Raw genomic sequence first — 25752 nt, forward strand, 5'->3', positions numbered from 1 at the left:
AGGTTACAGGATACATCAACATAAAAAAATCAATTGTATTTCTTTATAGTACCAATAACCATCCATAAAAGTAAGAAAATAACCTCCAGGGGAAGGCTTGGATGGTAATTGTTACCTTTGGTCAATTTCAGCTCTTAGCACAGCAGCAGGTACTCCTCCTTTATCCCCACCTGGCAGCTGTGCATATTTTTCTAGAGCAACTTGCACACAGCTTGTGAGAGCCAGGGTGGGCAAAAAAGACCCTGTCCTCCAAATGTTGGGAATCAGTGCTCTGATTGTTGATTGCTGCTTCTGATCACAGAGGTGCAAAGAGTAGGCAGGCATTGCTGCACCTCTCCTCGTTTGCAAGTCCCACCCCCTCTGGCTGAAATAACTTCCAAAGGATTTAAAGGGCTGGCACCCTTTTCATACCCCCTCTCCATTTTTCTTTTTTCCCTTTTGGGAGATAAGCACTAAAGACTAAGATTTTCAAAAGCAACTGCATCAACAGGAAAATTTAGAAGACATAATGCATGCCCAGGGAAAGGTACAGGCTCAAAAAAGACCTCAAAAGGCCTTAAGTTTACACCTCAAGCTGATCCTTGACACAGAGACAACATATAACAATAATAATAATAAACAATAACAAAAAACAGCAAACCTTTGGGAAGGGGGAGAGTCTTATCTCCAGAGTTACATATTATTTGATTCAAATGTGGAATTTTGAACAAAAAAAAATGAAAGGCATACAAAGAAACAGATCCTTGAAAAAGACCTAATGGCAAATCTACTAAACAAAGACTTCAAAAACCATCTGAAAGATGCTCAGAGAACTAAAGGAAGATATGGAGAAAGTCAAGAAAATGACATATGAACAAATGGAAATATCAATAAAGTTCCACAACTAGAAGGACCCACAAGTAAAATATACAACTATGTACTGGGGGGATTTTGGGGGGGAAAAGCAGGGAGAAAAAAGATTGGCAACAGTTGTTAGCTCAGGTGACAATCTTTAAAAAAAGAAAGAAAGAAAGAAGGAAATATCAATGAAGAGATAGGGAACCTAAAAGAAATTCTAGAGCCAAAAAGTACAATAACTGACATGGAAAATTCACTAGAGGGATTCAAAGGCAGATTTGAGTAGGCAGAAAAAAGAATCAGCAAACTTGAAGATAGGACAATGGAAATTATCATGTCTGAGGAACACAAAGAAAAAAGATTGAGGGGCCGGCCCCATGGCCAAGTGGTTAAGTTTGTGCACTCCGTTTTGGTGGCCCAGGGTTTCGCCAGTTTGGATCCTAGGTACAGCCATGGCACTGTTCATCACGTCATGCTGAGGTGGTGTCTCACATGCCACAACTAGAAGGACCCACAACTAAACATATACAACTAGGTACTGGGGGCTTTGGGGAGAAAAAGGAAAAATAAAATCTTTAAAGAAAAAAGATCGAAAAAATGTTAACAGAGCCTAAGGGGCCTGTGGGATATTATAAAGTGAAGTAACATACTCATTGTGGGAGTCCCAGAAGGAGAAGAGAGAGAAAGGAGTAGAGAGAATATTTGAATAAATAATGGCTGAAAACTTCCCAAACTTGATGAAAGACATTAATATGAAATGAGGGAATAAAGAGCTATAAATCATATAGAAAACAAGCAGCAAAGTGACAGAAATGTCTCTCCTTGTCAGTAATTAGTTTAAGCGTAAATGATTAAACTTTTCTATCAAAAGACAGAGATTGGCAGAATGGATAAAAACACATGATCCAACTATATGCTGTCTACAAGAGGATCACTTGAGATCCAAAGACACAAATAGATTACTTGAATCAATTGCTCCTAAGATGGTTGCCAAATGGTGATTTTCTATTACCATCATTCTTTCTATCTTTGTTGGTTGTCATTCTACTATAACAATGAACTTTCCCTTTCTGCCTATCTATCTATCTTTCTATTTATTTTTATCAATATAGATCCATGGATTCCTATTATATTCAATGTCTGTAATCTATTACTATCATTATTTATTTTGACGCTAAAATTTTCCTAATTTTCTTTTGCCAGTTTGAACCATTTCAAACTGGTTTCTCTGTCCTTTTTACTTGTCTTTATCATACTTTGAGCATTTATACTTTTTGGCACACATAAAACATCCAGACTTATTTTGTACTTTCTGTGCCACAGCCCTGGGAATATAGTTCCCTTGCCCCCCAATCATACTACTACCTGCTCCCACAGCTTGGTGGCTCTTGCAGTCTCTGGATCCATCATGTCCTCCTCAGGCCTGGTGGATCCTCAACCCTTGACCCTCAGTCTCATTGGCTACCGGCTCCACCACTGACTCTTTGGTCCCAGTGCCTCCTAGGCTGTGGTCATGGCCTTACAGTTCCTGTGAGGGAACCATATCAGTTTCCTATTGCCACTATAACAAATTACCACAAACTTAGTGATTTAAAACAACAGAAATTTATTGTCTTCCAGTTCTAGAGGTCTAAAGTCAGGGTATTAGAATCTTCAGGGAAGAATCCATTTTCTTGCCTTTTTCAGTTTTTGGAGGTCACCTGCATTACTTAGCTAGTAGTCCTTTCCTTGTATCGCTCCAGCCTCCTGCTTCACTCCAACTTCTTGCTTCTGTCATCACATCACTTGTGTAGCCAAATCTCATTCTTCCTTCCTTTTATAAGGATACTTGTGATTACATTTAGGGCCCACTTGGAAAATTAAGGATAATCTTCCCATCTCTTTTGTCATATAAGGTCACATTCACAGATTCTAGGGATTAGGATGCGGAGATCTTTGGAGGCATTATTTAGTCTACCACAAGATCTTGAGGGAAATATGGAAAAGAATAGAAATGAAAAGGAAAGAAAGGAATGAGGAAGAAAATGAGTTTTTATAAACATTTAAGTATGGAGGTTTTCAAACACAGGGTAAAATAGAAGAGTACATTCCTAAGTACTCCCCATCTAAATCAGTGGTTCTCAATAGCACAATTTTTCTCTCAGGGAGCATTTGGTAATCTGGAGACATTTTTGATTGTTACAACTGAGCGGGTAGGGTGGGGTGTTACTGGCATCTAGTGGGTAGAGATCAGGGATGCTGCTAAATATTCTACAATGCATAGATAGGATTGCCCCCTACAGCAAAGAATTGTCTTGCCCAAAATGTCAATAGTGCCAAGGTTAAGAAACTCTGACCTAGATCAACAGTTGTTAAAAATTTGCCATTTATTTATTATCCTCCAATTTCTATACATAGCTTTTCTTTTGGAGAGGGGCTAATATCACACTTCATCCCTAAACAGAAATAAGAAAATTTCCCTACAAACTTCAATACCATTACTTCACCCAAGATAATTAACAATAATTTCCCAATATCATGTAATATCTGGTCTGTATTTGAATTTCCCCTTAAATGTCTCCAGAATGATATTTATAGTTATTTGCTGTTGTTCAAACAAGAATCTAACCTAGGCATATACATTATCTTTATTTGTTACATCTCTTCAGTCTCATTTAATCTAAAATAGTGCCCTCCCCCAATAATGTGTGCTTGATTAGTTTCAAGTGACACTTATTTTTAAAAAAGAATGCTCTATAGGGGATGCTGTGAACTTTATCTTGCATCACAAAATTCAAAGAGTGACTGTTCATATCACCAATATTGATGCTAAAATTGATTATCAGGCTCAGGTGGAGTTATCACATGATTTCTTCATTGTAAAAGTGCATTTTTCCATTTTTGACCAAGAAATAAAATATCCAGGCCTCCATCAAACTTTCTTGTAATGATATTGCTTGCATCAGTTATTTCATTAGTAGTTATAAAGCAGTGAATTTGTAATTCCATCATTGTTTCTAGTTAGAATTCATCTAGCAAGAAGAGCTGTCATTCATCAATTGGATCTCTTCAATTACTCTCTAAAACAGTTATTAATAGGTAAAATAAAAGCTTGATAATTCCCCTTAAAATTTCTGGAATAATTTTAGATTCACAAGAAAGTTGCAAAGATAGTAAAGAGTATTCCTTTCACCCAGTTCCCTGTAATGTTAACATCTTACATAACTATGGTACGTTTGTCAAAAACTGAAATTAACATCGGTGCAATATTGTTAGGTAAACTATAGATTTTTAGATTTTACCACTTTTTCCACTAATGTCCTTTTTCCTGTCCCAGGATCCTATCCAGGACACCACATTGCATTTAGTCATCACATTTCCTTAGTCTCCTCTGATCTGTAACAGTTTTCCAGTTTTTCCCGGTTTCTCATGACTTTGAGACTCCTTTTTGAAGAGTATTAATGAAGCATTTTGTAGAATGTCCCTCAATTTGAGTTTGTGTGATGTTTTATTATGATTAGACTGGAATTATGGGCTTGGGGGAAGAATTCCACAGAGGTGTATTCCCCTTTTCATCACATGTGAGGGATACGTGATAACATGACATCACTGGTGATGTTGACCTTGATCGTTTGGTTAAGGTGGTATGCCAGGTTTCTCTACTGTAAAATCGCTATTTTTCCCTTTCCATACTTTCTTCTTTGGAAGTGAGTCATTAAGTCCAATCTAGACATAAGGAGAGGGAAATTAAGTTCCATCTCCTGGAGAGAGGAATATCCACCTATTATTTGGAATTCTTTTCTAAGGAAAATTTGTCCCTTCTCACACATTGAACTCAAATAACCATCTTATTGTGCGTTATATTTGCAATTAGGCTTAGGGCTAGGTTTAGGGTTAGAGTTAGGTTTGTGGTTGAAGTTAAGGTTATGGTTGTTATTAAGGTTAGGTCAGGTCTAAAGCTAGGGTTAAGATTAATCTTAGGGCTATTGCGAGTGCTAGGACTAGGGCTAGAGCTAGAGCTGCAGCTAGATGTAGGGTTGGGGCTATATTTAGGGCTAGGGCTATGTCAACTTTTGACGTTCAAGGTCAGGATCCAAGAGTGGGTCCTATTTCAAATTATAGTTCCTATATCCAGGTCAGGTCTAAATTCAGGTCCAAGATCCTGGGTCCAAAGAATAGTTTTAAGTTAAGGTCAAAAACCAGAGGTATGTCTAAAATGATATGATCATATGATTTTTCTCTTTTAGCCTGTTGATATGATGGATTTCATGAATTTATTTTTGTATGTCAAAACAGCCTTGCATGTATGGGACAAATTCCACTTGGTCACACTCTATATTTCTTTTTATACTTTGTTGGATTAGATTTGCTAATTTTTTTTTGAGAAATTTTCATCTGTGTTCATGAGAGATATTAGTCTTTAGCTTGCCTTTCTTGTAATGTCTTTGTCTGGTTTCAGTAGTAGGGTAATGCTGGCTTCATAAAATCAGTTAGGAAGTATCCCCTCTGCTTCTATCTCCTGAAAAGGATTAAGAGAATTGGTGTGATTTCTTCCTTAAATGTTTGGTAGAATATACCAGTGAACCCATCTGGTGTGGTGCTTTGTTTTTTAATGTTATTAATTATTGATTCGATTTCTTTAGTAGATATAGGCCTAATCAGATTGTCTATTTCTTCTTGAGTGAGTTTTGGCAGATTGTGTCTTTGAAGAAATTGGTACATTTCATCTAGGTTATCAAATTTGTGGGCATAGAATTGTTCATAGTATTCTCTTATTATCCTTTTAATGTCCAGATCTGTAGTGATGTACCCTCTTTCATATCTGATATTAGTAATTTGTGTTATTTCTCCTTTCTGTTAGTCTGGCTAGAGTCTCATCAATTTTATTGATCTTTTCAAAACAGCAGCTTCTGGTTTTATTGATTTTATCTATTTACTTTGTTTTCAGTTTAATTGATTGCTACTCTAACTCTTATTATTTTCCTTCTGCTTACTTTGGATTTCATTTACTCTTCTTTTTCTAGTTCTCACATTGTTAAATTATTGATTTTAGATCTTTCTCCTGATATGTTCATTTAGTGCTATAAATTCCTTCTAAGCCCTGCTTTCACTGCATCTCACACATTTTGATAAGTTGTGTTTCCATTTTCATTTAATTAACCATATTTTAGAATTTTTCTTGAGATTTCTTCTTCTATCCATGTGTTATTTAGAAGTGAGCTGTTTAATCTCCATGTATTTTGAGGTTTTCCAGTTATGTTTCTGTTATCGATTTCTAGATTAACCCTTCCTGTTCTTAGAGCAGATACTGTATGATTTCCATTTTTAAAAAATTTGTCAAAGTATTTTCTATGGCCCAGAATGTGAACTATCTTAGTGAATGTTCCATGTGAACTCAAGAAGAATATGTATTCTGCTCTTGTTGGATGAAGAAGTCTGTGGATGTCAACTATATCCAGTTGATTGATGATGTTGTTGAGCTCAGCAATGCCCTTACTGATTTTATGCCTGGTAGATCGATCCATTTCTGTAAAAGGGGTGTGGAAGTCTCTATCATAATGGATTAATCTATTTGTCCTTGCAGTTCTATCAGTTTCTGCCTCACATACTTTGACTCTCTGTCATTAGGCACACACACATTAAAGATTATTATGTCTTTTTGCATAATTGACTCCTTTATCATTGTGTAATAATCTTCTTTATCCTGTTAACTTTCCTTACTCTGTCTGAAATTCATATAGGTCTTCCTGCTATCTCTTCTAAAATTATTTTACTGAGGTCATATTGGCTTATAACATTGTGTAAATTTCAGGTGTACATTATATTTCAGTTTATATATAGACTGCATTGTGTTCACCAATAGTCTAGTTTTTATCCATCACCATACATATGTGTCCCTTTATCCCTTTCACCCTCCCCCCACCCCCTTCTCCTCTGGTAACCTCTAATCTGTTCTCCTTATCTTTGTGTTTATCTTCCACATATGAGTGAAATCATATGGTATTTGTCTTTCTCTGTCTGACTTATTTCACTTAGCATAATACCCTCAAGGTCCATCCATGTTGTCACAAATGACACAATTTTGTCTTCTTTTCAGCTGATTAGTATTCCATTGTATATATATATATACACACCACATTTTCTTTATCCATTCATCCATTGATGCACACTGGAGTTGCTTCCACATCTTGGCTATTGTGAATAATGCTGCAATGAACAATGGGATTCATAAATCTCTTTCAAATCATGTTCTTTGGATAAATACCCAGTAGTGTGATAGCTGGATCATATGGTATTTATATTTTTAATTTTTTGAGAAATCTCCTTACTGTTTTCCATAGTGGCTGCATCAGTTTGCATTCCCACCAGCAGTGTATGAGGGTTTCCCACATCTTCTCCAACAATTATTTCTTGTCCTGTTAATTATAGCCATTCTGATGGGTGTGAGGTGATACCTCATTGTAGTTTTGATTTACATTTCCCTAATAATAAGTGATGTTGAACATCTTTTTATGTGCCTGTTGACCATCTGTATATTTTGCTTAGTGTTAGTGTGGTATATTTTTCTCCATCCATTTACTTTTAATCTATATGTATCTTTATATTTAAGTAGGTTTCTTGTAGACAACATCAGTTGATGGGCACTTGGATTGTTTCTGTGTCCTGGGTTATAGTGAATAGGGCTGCAATGGACATAGAGGTGCATATGTTACTTTGGATTGTTGATTTCAAGTTGTTTGGGTAAATACTCAGTAGTGGGGTAGCCGGGCCATATGGTATTTCTACTTTTAGTTTTTTGAGGAACCTCCATACTGTTTTCCACAGTGGCTGCACGAGTTTGCATTTCCACCAGCAGTGCATGAGAGTTCCCCTTTTTCCACACCCTCTCCAACATTTGTTATTTTTAGTCTTAGTGATGATAGCCATTTTAACAGGCGTAAGGTGGTATCTTAGTGTAGTTTTGATGTGCATTTCCCTGATGATTAGTGATGTTGAACATCTTTTCATGTGCCTCTTGGCCATCTGCATATCTTCCCTGGAAAAATGTCTGTTCACATTCTCTGCCCATTTTTTGATCGGGCTGTTTGTGGGTTTTTTTGTTGTTGTTCAGTTGTGTGAGTTCCTTATATATTATGGAGATTAACCCCTTGTTGGATATATGATTTGCAAATATTTTCTCCCAATTAGTGGGTTGTCTTTTTGTTTTGATCTAGTTTCTTTGGCCTTGTAGAAACTCTTTAGTCTGATGAAGTCCCACTTGCTTATTTTTTCTTTTGTTTCCCTTGTCTGAGAAGACATGGTATTGAAAAGATCCTTTTAAGTTTGATGTCAGAGTGTACTCCCTATATTATCTTCCAGAAGTTTTATGGTTTCAGGACTTATCTTCAAGTCTTTGATCCATTTTGAGTTTATTTTTGTGTATGGCATGAAATAATGGTCTACTTTCATTCTTTTGCATGTGGTTGTCCAGTTTTCCCAACATCGTTTATTGAAGAGACTTTCTTTTCTCCATTGTATGTACTTGGCACCTTTGTTGTAGATTAGCTGTCTGTAGATGTGTGGTTTTATTTCTGGGCTTTTACTTCTGTTCCATTGATCTGTGCGCCTGTTTTTGTACCAGTACCTTGCTGTTTTGATTACTATGGCTTTGTAGTACATTTTGAAGTCAGGGATTGTGATGCCTCCATCTTTGTTCTTTTTTCTCAGCATTGCTTTAGAAATTAATGGTCTTTGATTTCCCCATATGAATTTTAGCTTTTTTGTTATATTTCCATGAGGAATGTCATTAGGATTCTAATTGGGATTGCATTGAATCTGTATATTGCTTTGGGTAGTATGGGCATTTTAACTGTGTTTATTCTTCCAATCCCTGTGCATGGAATCTCTTTCCATCTCTTTATGTCATCATCTATTTCTTTCAATAATGTCTTATAGTTTTCATTGTATACGGCCTTTACCTCCTTGGTTAAATTTATTCCTAGATACTTTATTCTTTTTGTTGTGATTGTAAATGGATTTGTATTCTTGAGTTCTCTTTCTGTAAGTTCATTATTAGAGTATAGAAATGCATCTGACTTTTGTAAGTTGATTTTGTACTCTGCAATTTTACTGTAGTTTTAATTATTTCTAACAGTTTTCTGATGGATTCTTTAGAGTTTTCTATACATAAGATCATATCATCTGCAAACAGCGAGAGTTTCACTTCTTCACTCCCTAGTTGTATCCCTTTTATTCCTTTCTCTTGCCTAATTGCTCTGGCCAAAACCTCCAGTACTATGTTGAACAAGAGTGGTGATAGCGGGCATCCTTGTCTCATTCCTGTTCTCAGAGGGATGGTGTGCACTTTTTCCCCATTGAGTATGATGCTGGTTGTGGGTTTGTCATATATGACTTTATTATGTCGAGGTAATTTCCTTCTATCCCCATTTAGTTAAGAGTTTTAATCATAAATGGCTGTTGGATCTTGTCAATTGCTTTTTCTGCATCTATTGAGATAATCATGTGGTATTTATTCCTGATTTTGTTAATGTGGTGTATCACATTGATTCATTTGTGTATGTTGAACCATCCCTGTATCCCTGGTATAAATCCCACTTGATCATGATGTATGATCTTTTTGATGTATTGCTGTATTCAAGTTGCCAATATTTTGTTGAGGATTTTTGCATCTATGTTCATCAGTGGTATTGGCCTTTAGTTCTCCTTTTTTGTATTGTCCTTGCCAGGCTTTGGTATCAGAGTGATGTTGGCCTCGTAGAATGTGTTAAGAACTGTTCCATCTTCCCTAATTTTTGGAATAGCTTGAGAAGGATATGTATTAAATCCTCTCTGAAAGTTTGGTAGAATTCCCTAGGGAAGCCACCTGGTCCTGGGCTTTTATTCTTTGGGATGCTTTTGAATACTGTTTCAATCTCTTTCCTTGTAATTGGTCTATTCAGATTCTCTATTTCTTCTTGATTCAGCTTTGGGAGGTTGTAAGAGTCTAAGAATTTATCCATTTCCTCTAGATTGTCCATTTTGTTGGCATATAGCTTTTTGTAGTATTCTCTTATAATCCATTGTATTTCTGTGGTATTCATTGTTTTTCTCCTCTTTCACTTCTAATTTTATTTATCTGAGCTTTCTCTCTTTTTTTTCTTTGTAAGTCTGGCTAGGAGTTTGTCCATTTTGTTTATGTTCTCAAAGAACCAGCTCTTTGTTTCATTGATCCTTTCTACTGCCTTTTTTGTTTCAATAGCATTTATTTTGGCTCTGATTTTTATTAATTCTCTGCTTCTGCTGATTTTGTACTTTGTTCTTTTTCTAATTCAGTTAGGTGTAGTTTCAGATTGCTTATTTGGGATTTTTCTTGTTTGTTAAGGTGTGCCTGTATTGCAATGAATTTTCCTCTTAGTATGGCTTTTGGTGCATCCCATATGAGTTGGTATGGTATCTTTTCATTTTCATTTGTCTCCAGATATTTTTTGATTTCTCCTTTAATTTCTTCAATGATCCATTAGTTGTTCAATAGCATGTTGTTTAGTCTCCACATCTTTGTCCCTTTCTCACCTTTTTTCTTGTAATTAATTTCTAGCTTCATAGCATTGTGATCAGAAAAGATCTTATTATTTCAATCTTCTTCAATTTATTGAGGCTTGCCTTGTTTCCCAACATATGGTCTATCCTTGAGAATGTTCTGGGTGCACTTGAGAATAATGTGTATTCTGCTGTTTTTGGATGGAGTGTTCTATGTATGTCTATTAAGTCCAAGCGGTTTAACTTTTCATTTAATTCCACAGTTTCCTTGTTGATTTTCTGTTTGGATGATCTATCCATTGATGTGAGTGGAGTGTTGAGGTCCCCTACTATTATTGTGTTGTTATTAATATCTTCTTTTAGATTTGTTAATAGTTGCTTTATATACTTTGGTGCTCCTGTGTTGAGTGCATAGATATTTATAAGTGTTATGTCTTCTTGATAGAGTGTTCCTTGGATCATTATATACTGCCTGCCCTTGTCTCTCTTTACCTGTTCTATCTTGAAGTCTACTTTGTCTGATATAAGTGTTGACACACTTGCTTTCTTTTGTTTGCCATTAGCTTGGAGTATGATTTCCCATCCCTTCACTCTGAGCCTGTGTTTGTCGTTGGAGCTGAGATGTGTTTCCAGAAGGCAGTGTGTTGTTGGGTCTTGTTCTTTAATCCATCTCACCACTCTGTGTCTTTTTATTGGAGAAATCAATCCATTTATGTTTAGGGTGCTTATCGATATATGAGGGCTTAATGCTGCTATTTTGTCACTCATTTTCCAGTTCTCTTTCATTTCCTTTGTTTCTCAACTTGTGTATTTTGGTCTACCAATTTAGTTATGTAGTTTTTTATGTTGTGTTTCTTTGTTTTCTCCTTATTTACTATTTGTGTCTCTGCTCTGCTTTTTTGTCTGGTGGTTACCATGAGGCTGTATTCAAAATCTCATAGATAAGATAGTTCATTTTCTGATGGCCTGTTATTTCCTTAGACTAAACCAATTCCGTCCCTTTTCTTTTCCGCTCCCAAGTTGTTTTTCTCACATATTATTTGATCTTATGTTGTGAGTTTGTGATTAAAGCGACATGATTATCTTTGTTTTTGGTATTTTCCTTCCCTTTGTCTTTTTTTTTTTAAAGATTGACACATGAGCTAACATCTGTTGCCAATCTTCTCTTTCTTCTCCTTCTCCCCCTCCCCCTCCTCCTCCTCCTCCTCCTTCTTCTTCCTCTTCTTCTTCTTCTCCCCAAAACCTCCCAGTACATAGTAGTACATTCTAGTTGACAGTGCCTCTGGTTGTGCTATGTGGGACACCACCTCAGCATGGCCTGATGAGCGGTGCCATGTCCACACCGAGGATCTGAACCAGCGAAACCTGGGCCACCAAAGTGGAGTGCATGAACTTAACCACTTGGCCATGGGGCCGGCCTCCTCTTCCCTTTATCTTTAATGCTATTCTTGAGTATTTGCTAACCTAATGTATAGCTACAATTTTCTGATTTTGTCTACCTATTTATCTCTTTACTCCATGCTTTGTAACCTCTTTCTCCTTTTATTTCTTCCAGGTATGAGGGTCTTCATGAGAATTTCTGGGGGGGGGGCGTCTTGTTGCTATGAACTCCCTTAGCTTTTGTTTATCTGGGAAAGTTATTTCTCCATCATATCTGAAGGATATTTTCACTAGATAGAGTATTATTGGTTGAAAGTCTTTGTCTTTCAAAGATTTGAATATGTCATTCCAGTCCCTCCTAGCCTGAAAGGTTTCTGCAGAGAAATCTGCTGAAAGCCTGATAGGGGTTCCTTTGTAGGTAATTTTCTTCTGCTGTATTGCGCTGAATATTTTTTCTTTGTCATTCACTTTTGCCAGTTTCACTACTTTATGCCTTGCAGTAGGTCTTTTTACATTGATATATTTAGGAGATCTGGTAACTTCTTCCACATGGATTTCCATCTCTTTCCGTAGGTTTGGGAAGTTCTCCACTATTATTTCTTTGAACAAGCTTTCTGTTTCATCCTCCTTCTCTTCTCCCTCTTGAATATCTATAAATCTTATGTTGCATTTCCTAATTGATTCGGATATTTCCCAGAGACTTTCTTTCTTTTTTTTTTTTTTGGAGGAAGATTAGCCCTCAGCTAACTACTGCCAGTCCTCCTCTTTTTGCTGAGGAAGACTGGCCCTGAGCTAACATCCATGCCCATCTTCCTCTACTTTATATGTGGGACACCTACCACAGCATGGCTGCCAAGTGGTGCCATGTCCGCACCCGGGATCCGAACCAGCGAAACCCAGGCCTCCGAGAAGCGGAACATGCGAACTTAACTGCTGCGCCACCGGGCCGGCCCCCCAGAGACTTTCTTCATTTCTTTTTCGTCTTAGTTTTCTTTCCTCCTCTATCTGGAGCATTTCAACATGTCTATCCTCGATTATGCTGATTCGCTCCTCTGTGATGTCTGCTCGAGTGTTCAGGGAATCCATATTTTGTTTTCTCTCTTCCATTGTGTCTTTCATCTCTAATATTTCTGACTGGTTCTTCTTTATAGTTTCAATCTCTTTTGTGAAGTAGCTCCTGAACTCATTGAATAGTTTCTCTGCATTCTCTTTTAACTCGTTGAGTTTTTTTATGATAGCTATTTTGGATTCTTTGTCATGTACGTATTTCTGTGTTGTCAGGACTGATTTCTGGGTACTTGTCATTTTCTCTCTGGTCTGGAGATTTAATATAATTTTTATCACTGCTAGAAGGTGTGGTTCTGTTTTTGCACATCATGGTATTATTTGGTTGCAGTTACTGCCTGTCACCACAGGTTGGGGGTCAAAGAGCCACGTATTCTGAGCCCTCTGCGTTCCACTGAGATCCCAGGCACTGGAGCTGGTGCTGGGCTGGTGGGGGGGATGGGCACTTTCTTCTGCGAGCACTCAGGGTTTTCTCATTCTGCCCTCACTATCTGCACTCCTGGGGTGTTGGCTTGATAAAGTCACCCTGCATTAGCTTTCATCTTGGTAGGAGCTTTCCCTTAGGCTGTGACGGCCCTCAGAGATCTTTGATGTTCCCATGAATGAATGTCCCCTCCCCTGTTTCTTCTCTCTTGGAGGCTGCTTGCTGTCCCAGATTGCAGTCTTTTGGGGAGGGAACAAAGTTTTCTCTTATTCATTCCACCTCCTCTGAAGGGGTCTCCAGCCTCTCCGCCTTCCATCGTGTGGCTGTGTGGGTCTCTATGACGTTTTTTGTGTTGCGTTTGGATGTCCTCTGTTGGAGTATGAATGTCCTTTTCATTGTATGCTGGAAGGGAGAGATTACCAGGGAAGCTCACTCTGCCATGATGCTGACATCACTTGCATATTCAGTTTTATAAGACAGTGCCAAACTTTTTTCCCAGAGTGGCTGTAATCTTTATCTGTGTGTGTTGCAAAATGATCACCAAGATAAGTCTAGTTAACATCCATCACCACACATAGTTACTAATTTTTTCTTTTGATGAGAACATTTAAAATTTACTCTCTTAGCAACTTTAAGATATACAATACAGTATTATTAACTACAGTCACCATGCTGTACATTACATCCTGAGGACTTATATTTTATTTATTTTATACCTGGAAGTTTGTACCTTCTGACCACCTTCACCGATTTCACCACCCCGCCCCCCCCCCCCCCACACACACCTCTGGCAATCAGGAGTCTGTTCTCTGTATCTATATAAGTGAGATCATACATTATTTGTCTTTTTCTGTCTGACTTAGTCACTTAGTATAATGCCCTCAAGGTCCATCCATGTTGTTGCAAATGGCAAAATTTCTTTCTTTTTTATGGCTGAGTAATATTCCATTATATATACATATACTTATATATACGTGAATATATATATATAGTCATGTGGCTTTCCAACTTTCCCAACTCCATTTATTGAAGAACAGCCCATTTGCAATTGTATATTCTTGGCTCCTTTATCATAAATTAATTGTGTGGGTTTATTTCTGGACTCTCTTTTCTGTTCCATTAATCTATGTGTCTGCCTTTATGCCAGTAATATACTGTGTTGATTAGTATAGCTTTGTAATATAGTTTGAAATCAGGAAGCATGATGCCTCCAGCTTTGTTCTTCTTTCTCAGGGTTGCTTTGGCCACTCAGGGTCTTTTGTAGTTCAAAAAATTTTTAGAATTGTTTGTTCTATTTCTGTGAAAAATGCCATTGGCATTTTGATCAGAATTGCATTGAATCTGTAGATTGCTTTGTGTTGCATGGACATTTTAACAATATTAATTCTTGCAATCCATGAGCGTGAAATATCTTTTGATTTATTTGTGTCTTCTTTGATTTCTTTCACCAAAGTCTTATAATTTTCAGTGTACAGGTCTTTCACTTCCTTGGTTAAATTATTCCTAGGTATCATTTTTGATGCAATTGTTAATGGGATTGTTTTCTTAATTTCTCTTTCTGATAGTTATTAGTGTAGAAATGCAACAGATTTTTGTATCCTACAAATTTACTGAATTTTCTTATTAGTTCTAATAGTTTTTTGGTAGAGTCTTTAGGTTTTCTATATATAATATCATGTCATCTGTAAATATTGACAGTTTCACTTTTTCATTTCTGATTTGGATGCCTTTTATTTCTTTTTCTTGCCTAAATTTTATGGCTAGGACTTCCAAAACTATGTTGAATAAATGTGGTGAGAGTGGGCATCTTTATGTTGTTCCTCATCTTAGAGGAAAGGCTTACAGCTTTCACCATTGAGTATGATGCAAGCTGTTATGTCTGACCTTTATTATGTTGAGGTACATTCCCTCTAAGCCCACTTTGTTGAGAATTTTTATCATAAACGGATGTTGAAATTTTTCAAATGCTTTTTCTGCACCTATTGAGATGATCACGCAATTTTTATCCTTCATTTTGTTAAAGTGGTGAATTACATTGATTGATTTGTAGATGTTGAACCATCCTTGTATCCTCGGAATAAATCCCACTGATCATGGTGTATGATCCTTTTAATGCATTGTTGAATTCAGTTTGCTAATATTTTTTTTGAGGATTTTTGCATCTATCTTCATTAGGGATATTGGCCTGTGAGTTTCTTTTCTTGTGGCATCCTTGTTTGGTTTTAGTATCAGGGTAATGCTGGCCTTGTAAAATGAGTTTGGAAGTGTTCCTTCTTCTTCTATTTTTGGAAGAGTTTGAGAAGGATTAGTATTAATTCTTCTTTAAACGTTTGGTATAAGTGAAGCCATCTGATCCTGGACTTTTCTTTGTTGTGTAATCTCTACCTTGATTGGAATGTTTAGTCCATTCACATGTCATGTCATTGATATGGTGCATTTTATGTTTGCCATTTGCTATTTATTTTCTATATGTCTCATGTCTTTTTTTGTTCCTCTATCCCTTCTTTATTACCTTAAAAAATAGATATTTTGTAGTGTACTATTTTAATTCCTGTGTTGATTTTTAAACATTTTTGTGTTACTTTGTTAGTGGTTGCTCTAGGAATGTACCCTAACTTACTACAATCTACTTCATGTTAATCCTAACTTAATTCAAATAAAATGCAGAAACTTTACTCCAATTAAGCTCCATTTCTTTCCTCTTCCTTTGTGCTGCTGCCAGTATATTGCATTTATACATGTTATACACCAAACAATAGTATTACAATTATTGCTTTATGTCCTTGATTTTACCTCTTAAATACCTCCTGAATCCATTCAGGTCTCTGTATCCCCACTACTACCATATCTCTCTCTCTCAGCTGGTCTCTTCACATCCATGCTCCTCATTACAGCCAGATCTATTTAAAATGCAAATCCAGTTGTTCCCATTTCAAAACAGTTCTGTTACCACCTTCGGTGGCTTTCAAATCTAGCTGCAAAGTGACACATCTTTCATTGAGAGGTGGGCTCTATGACCCCCTCCCTTTGAATCTGGATGGGCTTGTGACTACTTCAAATAGTGCATATGGCAGAAGTAATGCCTTGTGACTTAAAGGCCATTGGCCTTGTTCCTGGGAACACTCTTTCTTAAGCTCTGAGCTGCCATATAAGCTGACTGACTTTGCTGGAGAGATCATGGTCGAAGGTCTCAGATAACATTAGTTTCCAAATATTTGAAGTAGAATACATTAACGTATACTAGAGACACAGTTATAAAATACTTTTAAAATTCTACTCCAATATATACACAATGGAATAACTACTCAGCCAAAAAAAAGACAAAATCATACCACTTGCAACAACATGGGTGGACCTCGGGGTATGATGTTAAGTGAAATAGGCCAGACAGAGAAAGACAAATACTGCATGATTTCACTCATAAATACATGGATAAAGAGAACAGATTAGTGGTTACCAGAGGGGAAGGGGGTTGGGGGTGGGCAAAAGGGATAAAGGGGCACATATGTATGGTGATGGATAAAAATTAGACTACTGGAGGGCTGGCCCAGTGGTGCAGTGGTTAAGTGTGCACATTCCACTTTGGCGGCCTGAGGTTTGCTGGTTTGGATCCTGGGTGCAGACATGGCACTGCTTGGCGTGCCATGCTGTGGTAGGTGTCCCACATATAAAGTAGAGGAAGATGGGCATGGATGTTAGCTCAGGGCCAGTCTTCCTCAGAGAAAAGAGGAGGATTGGCAGCAGTTAGCTCAGGGCTAATCTTCCTAAAAAAAAAAAAAAAAATTAGACTACTGGGGGTGAGAATGATGAAGTGTATTCAGAAATTGATAAACAATAATGTACACCTGAAATTATACAATGTTATAAACCATTATAATCTCAATAAAATTACTTGGAAAAAAATTATACCCCAATGCATAAGCAAAACTAACATCATAAGTCAGAAAGATCAATCTTCACATGCATTAAAACAGTCCTTCCTATAAGAGACCAACACCTCTTAGAGAAAATCAAGTGTCTTGCCTGAGGCCACTGGAGAAATCAATTAAGGAGCCAGGGGGTTTCACTCTGTTCAGCCTTGCTCTACTGGATAAACATCTTCCTTTTTTTGACATTTATTTTCCAGCTTTACTGAGCTATAACTGACTTATAACATTTTTTGATATATTTATATATTGTGAAATAATTACCACAATAAAGTTGGTTAACACATCCATCACCTCACATAGTTACCTTTTTTGTGTGTGGTGAGAGCTTTTTCTTACTCTCTTAGCAACTTTCAAGTATACAATACAGTATTGTTAAGTATAGTCACCATGCTGTACATTAGATCCTCAGAATTTATTCATTTTATAATTGCAGGTTTGTACCATCTGACCACCTTCACACATTTTCCCTACCCCTCGCCCCTCCACTCCTGGCAACCACAAATATATTATTTCTATGAGTTGAGTTTTATTTTAGATTCCACATATAAGTGAAATCATACAGTATTTGTCTTTCTCTGCGTTATTTCACTTAGCATAATGTCCTAAGGTCCATCTATGTTGCTGCAAATGGCAAGGATTTTCTTCTTTATTTCTTTGTGGCTGAATAATATTGTAATATATTAATATTATATATATATGTATATATATCTCACAACTTCTTTATCCATTCATCCATCAACAGACATTTAGGTTGTCCCCAGGTCTTAGCTATCGTAAATAATGCTGCAGTGAACATGGTGGGGGTGGGGGGGGGGGTGCAGATATCTCTTCTAGGTAATTATTTAATTTCCTTCAGGTGTATACTCTGAAGTGGGATTGCTGGGTTATATGACAGTTCTGTTTTTAATTTTTTGAGGAACCTCCATACTGTTTTTCATAGTGGCTGCATCAATTTACATTCCGACAAACAGTAAGGGTTCTCTTTTTCTCTACCTTCTTACTGACACAATATTCTTGTCTTTTTTGAAAGTACCCATTCTAACAGGTGTAAGGTGATATCTCATTGTGGTTTTGATGTACTTTTCCCTGTTGATTGGTGATGTTGAGCATCTTTTCATGTACTTGTTGGACAAGACATCTGTGTGTCTTTTTTTGAAAAATGTCTATTCAGATCCTTTGCCTATTTTTTAATTGGATTATTTGGGGGCTCTTGCTATTGAGTTCTTTATTTTGAATATTTACTCCTTATTCGATATATGTCTTGCAAATATTCTATCCCATTCCACAGGTTGCCTTTTCATTTGTTGATGGTTTCCTTTGCTGTGCAGAAGCTTTTTAGTTTGATGTAGTCCCACTTGTTGATTTTTGCTTTTGTTACTTGTGTTTTTGGTGTCATAGCCAAAAAACTTATTTCCAAAACCAATGGCAAGGAGATTTTTCTCTATGTTTTCCTCTAGGAGTTTTATGATTTCAGGTCTTAATCCATTTTGAGTTATTTTTTATGAGTGGTGTAGGATAGGGGTCCAGTTTCATTCTTTTGCATGTGATTATCCAGTTTTCCCAATGCCATTTATTGAAGAGACTATCCTTTTCCCATTGTGTATTTTCAGCTCCTTTATTGTAAATTAGTTGATTATATGTGCAGGTGTTTATTTCTGACTCTTGATTCTGTTTCATTGGCCTATGTGTCTGTTTTTATGCCAATAGCATACTGTTTTGATTTTTATAGCTGTGTAGTATAGTTTGAAATCAGGAAGTGTGGTGTTTCCAGCTTTCTGCTTCTTCCTCAAGATTGCTTTCGCTGTTCAGGGTCTTTGGTGGGTCTATACAAATTTTAGGATTGTTTGTTCTATTTCTGTGAAAAATGCCATTGGTATTTTGATTGGGATTTCATTGAATGTGTAGATTGCTTTTGGTAGTATGGACAATTTAACAGTATTAACTGTTCTGATCCATGAACATGGAATATCTTTCCATTTGTTTGTATCTTCTTCAGTTTCCTTCATCAAAGTTATAGTGTTCATTGTACAGAGTTTTCACTTCTTTGGTTAAATTTATTCCTAAGTATTTTATTGTTTTTTGAAACCACTGTGAAGGGGATTTTCCACTTTTTCAAATAGTTTGTGGTTAGTGTATAAAAATCCAACTAATTTTTTATGCTGATTTTGTATCCTGCAACTTTACTGAATTTGTTTATTAGTTCTAACAGTTTTTTGGTGGAGTCTTTAGGGTTTTGTATACTAAGATCATGTCATTTGCAAACAGAGACTTTACTTTTTCTTTTCCAATTTGGATGCCATTTCTTTCTTTTTCTTCCCTGATTGCTCTGGCTAGAACTTGCACTACTATGTTCAATAGGAGTGGTGAGAGTGGGCACTCTTGTCCTGTTCCTGATCTTAGAAGAAAAGCTTTCAACCTTTCACCATTGAGTATAAAGTTAGCTATGGGCTTGTCATATATGGCCTTTGTTATGTCATGGCATGTTTCTTCTATACCCAATTTGTTGAATTTTTTTAAATCATGCAAGGATGTTGAACAAAGATAGAACAAAGATATCATGAGTGTTTTTAAAAAATTGTGGCAAAATATACATAATATAAAATTGAACATTTAAACCACTTTTAAGTAGTTTCAGTGGCATTAAGTACATTCACATTGTTGTGCAACCAACCTCATCATCCATCTCCAGAACTTTTCTCATCTTGCCAAACTGAAACTCTACCCCATTAAACAGTAACTTCCCACTTCCTTTTTCCCATAGTCCTGGCAACCACTATTCTACTCTCTGTCTCTATGAATTTGACTAGATATTTCATGTAACTGGAACCATACAGTATTTGTCCTTTTGTGACTAGCTTACTTCACTTAGCATAATATCTTCAATGTTCATCCATGTTGTAGCATGTGTCAGAATTTCCCTCCTTTCTAAGACTGAATAACATTGCATTGTGTGTATATACCATATTTTCTTTATCCATTCATCTAACAGTGGACATATAGGTTGTTTCTACCTTTTGGCTATTGTGGATAATGCTGCTAATAAACATGGGTATACAAATATGTTTATGTTGTTTTCTTTTTTCTTTTTTTCTTAAAGATTGGCACCCAAGCTAACATCTGTTGCCAATCTTTTTTTTTTCCTTCTTCTTCTTCTCCCTAAAGCACCCCCAGCACATAGTTCTATATTCTAGTTGTGAGTTCTGTTGCTTTTTTAGAAAATAAAAAATAGTTATGGTCTGTGTTTGAAGGGAGATTTGGAAAGAAGTTTGTTAAAAGTCAAACTTCTTTGAAAACATACAAATCTTTTGCATTAGCTTAAGGATTAAGAAATTATTTTAGTTGGAAACTGCCCAAAAGAGAACCCAAAGATCAATGATACTATTTGCTTTAAAGAAATACAAAAGACATAAAAGTATCCATTGCAAATTTATTATGCATTAGGAAGCTTAACTTAAAAACCAACAGCATAGTAAAAAGATATGTTATCTCTGTTCATAGCAGAACAGGTTTCAAAATATATTTTCTTTTAAATGTATTCAGTCAGTACACAATCCTTTATAAAAGTTGTATATATTTTTTTCTGTCAACATCTTCATTACATTTATAAATACAAGATTTACACAGCACCCCATCAAAAAAAAATTTTAATTCCTTACAAATATCTACATATATTTCATACCTATAAAACTTTCAAAGGAGTGCTCTGTTAAAGATGGGCCCTAGTTAATGGTCCATTTACTGGTGCAGCAAAATACATATAAATCTGTAAAGTTTTCTTTGTCCATAAAACATCTCAAAAAATTAGCAAGACACTTACTGTGGATCTGGGCTTCCTAAACCATCATATTTTAAAAAGGAATTTGATGTGCATATTCCCATGAGATTCAAAAGTCAGATAAACAGATGGAAACAAAGACCGATTGAAAACAAATGCATATTACATAGCAGTTAAGGCAGGAGTGTGATGAATGAGAAAGCTTGAGAAGTAGGACATGGTAGAGGTGGAGATGAGCAAATAGTAATAACACATTACATAAGTCTGACTTGGATATAAACTCCACTGGTATCCAGTTACAACTCTTACCCTCACTTAGGAATGTTTACATTGTTGAAAACTTTCTTAGAAGCACCCTTCAATTTCTATGTTGCCACCAGAATGCTCGATGTGTGTTTTTCCTCTGTAAAATCACCTTGAATCTGACCAAGACACTAGGTCCAGGAATCTGAGTTGCTAGTTCTTCATGATTTAAATTTATAAGAATATTTTCCTTCATCTGGTAAAGGATTTCACTGATCAATATTATTAATTTCCAGAGGTGTATATGCTGAATTTTACTCTAGCCAAGAATAGGAAGTTGAGAGGAGAAAAGGAGAGTAAGATTAGGATTTTGTTTGACCTTTGAACAGAGGCAATAGATCCCTGATACTGAGTGACTCTTGGAGCAGCCACTCATAGACACCTGCAGGCTAAGCGGGCAGTCCCGACACAGAAAGGAAGAAAATAAAAAAGGATTCTCTACGACAAATCTTGCCAGAGATGGCAGTCCCACTACAGTCCTGCACCTCATACTGAAAAGGACATGGAAAGACTGCTGTCACTCTTACTCCAGTTATTAAAGGAAAGCCATCCTTTCTACCAGAGTTACGACTTTTTCTATTTGAGTTTCAAAGTTTGAATTCCAGATAACTTTGAGAGTTGCTATTATTTGCAGGAAAATATTTCAAATCTTAACTGGTTCTAATGTACAAACAGGAAGAAAAAGAATGGAAGAAAAGGAATAGGAGGAAGAAAAGGAAGGCAGAGGGATGGAAGGGGTCACTTCTCAAACTTGGCCCTGAAGGGTGCCACTAGCATCTCCCCTCCAGCACCATGATGTCTTCATGTGGTGTGGCTCCCCCCGGCTCTCAGAGACAGCATCTGCAGAATCCTCCTTTCTGCTGAGTTTATAGCTCAGTGCACTGATTCCCAGGCTCCTCGAAGGAAGAGAGCTCCCAGATGCTGCTGTCTTGCAGCAGTGGCTCAATGTCCTCATCACTCCCCCGTTCTGGGGTGTTGGTCAGGCTGCCGCTGATGTTGTTGCTATGCTTTTGAATTCCACTGCCTTTGCTGTATTCAGGGATGAATAAGGCAACTAGAAAAGACATAAAAACTATACATGCCCCAAATAAAAACGGCGGGCCTGGGATGACAGCTTCCTGATGGGTGTGGGAAACAAACGGAGATGAAGAATTTGGTTAGTCTTTTCAACCCAAAATTAGTCCTGGATGACCCAAAAAACCATGCCAGGAAAAAAAAAGAACCATTTTGTCATAAGCAAACACTTCATTAAGTGTCAAGGCAAATTCCAATAGAGCCTGTGTTTGGAATATGACAGAGGGCAGCTAATCACTGCTTTTTGCACCTCTTCTCAACAGCTTAACTAACCCTGTAAGCGACACGAGTTTATCTCTAATCCCATCCTGTGACCTGAGATCATGCACTCCGTACACAAACATTAATTTCAGTTTTGTAAAGAAATCTACACTAAATACCGCTTAGAAGGAGGGAAGAAATATCAAAGAAATAGTAGAAAAAGCACTCTAGCTCAATTTCTAGCTGGAATGTTAGGTCATTTCATATTTTATTTGCCCTGGGCTTCTCCAAGGGACAGCATTCTGATCAGAGTAATTGTGTATGTGAAAATAGAATCTGAACAAAGATAAGACAAATCCTTTCCACAAGGTATTAAATCACTGAAACAATCCCTCCCCAGTCCCAAGAAGCACTGAACACAGCACTTACTACTGTCACATACAATATTAATATTATACAAATAACACTTTCCAAGTTTAAGGTCAGAAGATTTGCTATAATCAGACACAATTGTTGTAAAACTAGACTTATCACCAAATTACCTGTAGGGCAGCATTGTTAGAGTTCAATTCCGGTTCCAACTCAGTCAGTTCCACATGGAACATGTAGAATATGAAGCCATACAGTGCTGGCCCCAGGCCATTACACAGTCCTCTTATTCCAGTTATGATCCCCTGGGCAACGCCTAAATCAGAACAAAGAGAAGGGAGCCAGTCTTCTCAGAAAAGCCTCTCGAGATTGGGGACTTAACGGTACTTTCTTACAAACTATGATGTATGTACTGATTCAGCTGCAACGAGTAGTCCGTGCTGAGGAAAGTAGATCAGGGACCTCACCCATCATATCTTCATTCATTGCACAAATGTTTTCTTGCTTTCATTATGTCCTTTTAATGCTGTCCTCACTCTCTGCCCTAAGATCTACAAGGAGATGAAATGACAGTGATGTTTCTGAAATCCCTTTGGGGATGAATTTCTCCCATAATAGCTAAATCTTCCTATAAACAGGGAATAATAAAATGAAAAAAACTTTAATATTCTCCATTTACAGGCAATTTCCACTTTTCTGTGGATTGAGATTTTCCTCCTCATTTAATGGTGCTTTTACAATAAAAATCTGCTCTTTGCCTCTGCAATTGCAGCCCTGCCCGCAGATGAGTCCACAGTAGTCCTGATGCTGTGTGCTCCTGGCACCTCTGGGCAGACTCCATCCCTCATGGTGACCTCTGCGTTGCATGTGCATCTCTCTACAGACCTGCACTGAAAACCTTAGAAGAGTCAATTTCTAGATATCTCTGGTTTCTAAGACAGCAGGTAAAAAATTAGCTTGAACCATATGAAATGGATGTTTTTTTAAGTCAAAAATGGTCAAATATAATTCAATCTAACACAATGTATTCTATTAATTTTGTCTGCTGACATTTAGAAAACATCTGTATTAATATATGAAAGCATAAAAAGAGCCAAAGAAAATTCATGTCCTGAAAGACAGGACAGTGTCTGTCAGACACCAAGGCAGTGCCCATCTCCACAGATGGCGCACGCCTTCACCCCAAACAACACCTCCCAAGGACGCACAGCTAGCGAAGTTACCATAGCCAGGGTGACACACAGAATCTGTGGTCCTCAAGTGACACTATTTAAAAATGGATATGAATAAGATGGCTAATTTCTGATATGGGAAAACAGATAGAATGAATAAACTCTCTTTTCCAATCTAATTTTTTATTGGAACTTTTTAAAGGGCTCTAAGATGTTTAAAACATTTTCCTTCTAAAATTCACTCCTTCCTGACTGTAAGTCTTAAGTCATCTTAAGAGACGGAGAAGGAAAAGGATCAATTCTGGAGGTGAGAACTGCCTGACAGGGAAGCCAGAGGCACCAGAAGGACGAAGTGGTAGAATGCTACTCTCCACATAGTTGTCTTAATTTTGTCTTTCACTCTGAATCTTATTATCAACAACTACATAGATTTATTTGTTCTTTATCCTCTCAAAGAATCATTTCCTAAATTAAGCTAATGGACTTTACGTGATTCCAAATTAAAGAAATTTTAGTGATTAAATAAAGAATTCACTGCTTGACTAACTAGTCTATCATTATTTAACAGATATCTGTTAAAATATGATCAAAGTCTAGTTAATTCTGATGGTAACACACAAAAGAGGAGTCAAAACTGAAAAGAGAAAATGGATAGCTCTAGTGCCGATTCTTAGTACTCTGAACTGTTGAGTCTGGATTTTAACAATAGGAGTATAAGATCAAAGCAGAGAGGAAAACAGAATTTTCTTATTTGCCAAAGTAAATAGGTACGATTGTTGAGAAGGGACCACATGGTTGTCACCTCCTGCTCTGCTGACGTGGAGAGATGCTCAGAGCTGCTCATACTTCCGACAGGTACCTCTCAGCTGAAGGAGGAAAACAGTGAGGGGACAGTGACCTCACCTTGCTGATCTGGCTCTGCATTCCGAGAGACAAGGGCACTGACTGCTGGAAACGTGATGCTGGACATGGCAGCCACGGTCCCTGCTGCCCACATCATCCTGCAATGACAGGACAGGCTGCGGTCAGGCAGTAGGCCAGCTCCAAGGAGCCTGCTGTTCAGAGTACAATCAGTGGCAAACGCACAAAATGCTTTCTGTTTTCTCGTGTAAGTTGTGTTTATTTTTCCCTCTTTAAAAATGGATTTTTTTTTTTAACCCAGAAGGTTATACGTTACATTGTTAATACTGATCACTTCACAGGCTGGGAAAGTTTCTTTATTTTATTTTGAATAAAATAAAAATTTAAAAAATCTTTCAAAATCTGCTTTTTCCATATAAGCTCAGTGAAGTTCAAAACCGTTTCTTGTCTATAAATACCTTTTTCCCACCGATTTTCCACTTTTGTGTTTCTATTTCTCAAAGGCTCACCTTCACACTGCCCTCCTGCTGCTTAGTTTGATACCCCTCAACAACGTGTCATGTGCCACCAATGCAAAAAACAGAGACTGAAGTTCAGGATGACATCCTGTAGACTTTCAAGGCTGCTTCCTTTAGACCTTTGTCCTTTTCTCAATGAAAGGGGTTTAAGTGTATGTCAGTATTAAGTATGAGTGTGAGGAAAGTGAGACCCCAAGTGGGCTTAAAACTTGCTTGGCCACACTTCCTTGGGGATGGCCGACATGCACATATGCCCTTACTGAAAAAGAAAAACCCTTCAGCTCAACAAAATCTTTTTAACGTGGCATGAGTTTGACTGAATCAGCTACTGAACCAAAGTTCAGCACTT

General features: G+C 37.0%; 1 protein-coding gene across 2 annotated transcripts in view; it reads right to left on the reverse strand.

Moving 5' to 3' along the window:
- Positions 1 to 20537: 20537 nt before the first annotated feature.
- The window catches only part of MFSD14B (major facilitator superfamily domain containing 14B), an 86268-nt gene continuing 81053 nt past the window's right edge, over positions 20538 to 25752 (reverse strand). For both annotated transcript variants that reach the window (XM_044756581.2, XM_044756580.2), the window contains 3 exons: positions 24928 to 25025; positions 23026 to 23168; positions 20538 to 22326 (listed from right to left, as the gene is read on the reverse strand). In XM_044756581.2, coding sequence (XP_044612516.2) covers positions 22075 to 22326; positions 23026 to 23168; positions 24928 to 25025 — 493 coding nt within the window. In that variant the 3' untranslated portion in view covers positions 20538 to 22074. The remainder of the gene's footprint in view (positions 22327 to 23025; positions 23169 to 24927; positions 25026 to 25752) is intronic.

The sequence above is a fragment of the Equus asinus genome, chromosome 23 (genome assembly GCF_041296235.1).
Source record: "Equus asinus isolate D_3611 breed Donkey chromosome 23, EquAss-T2T_v2, whole genome shotgun sequence".
Taxonomy (NCBI): domain Eukaryota; kingdom Metazoa; phylum Chordata; class Mammalia; order Perissodactyla; family Equidae; genus Equus; species Equus asinus.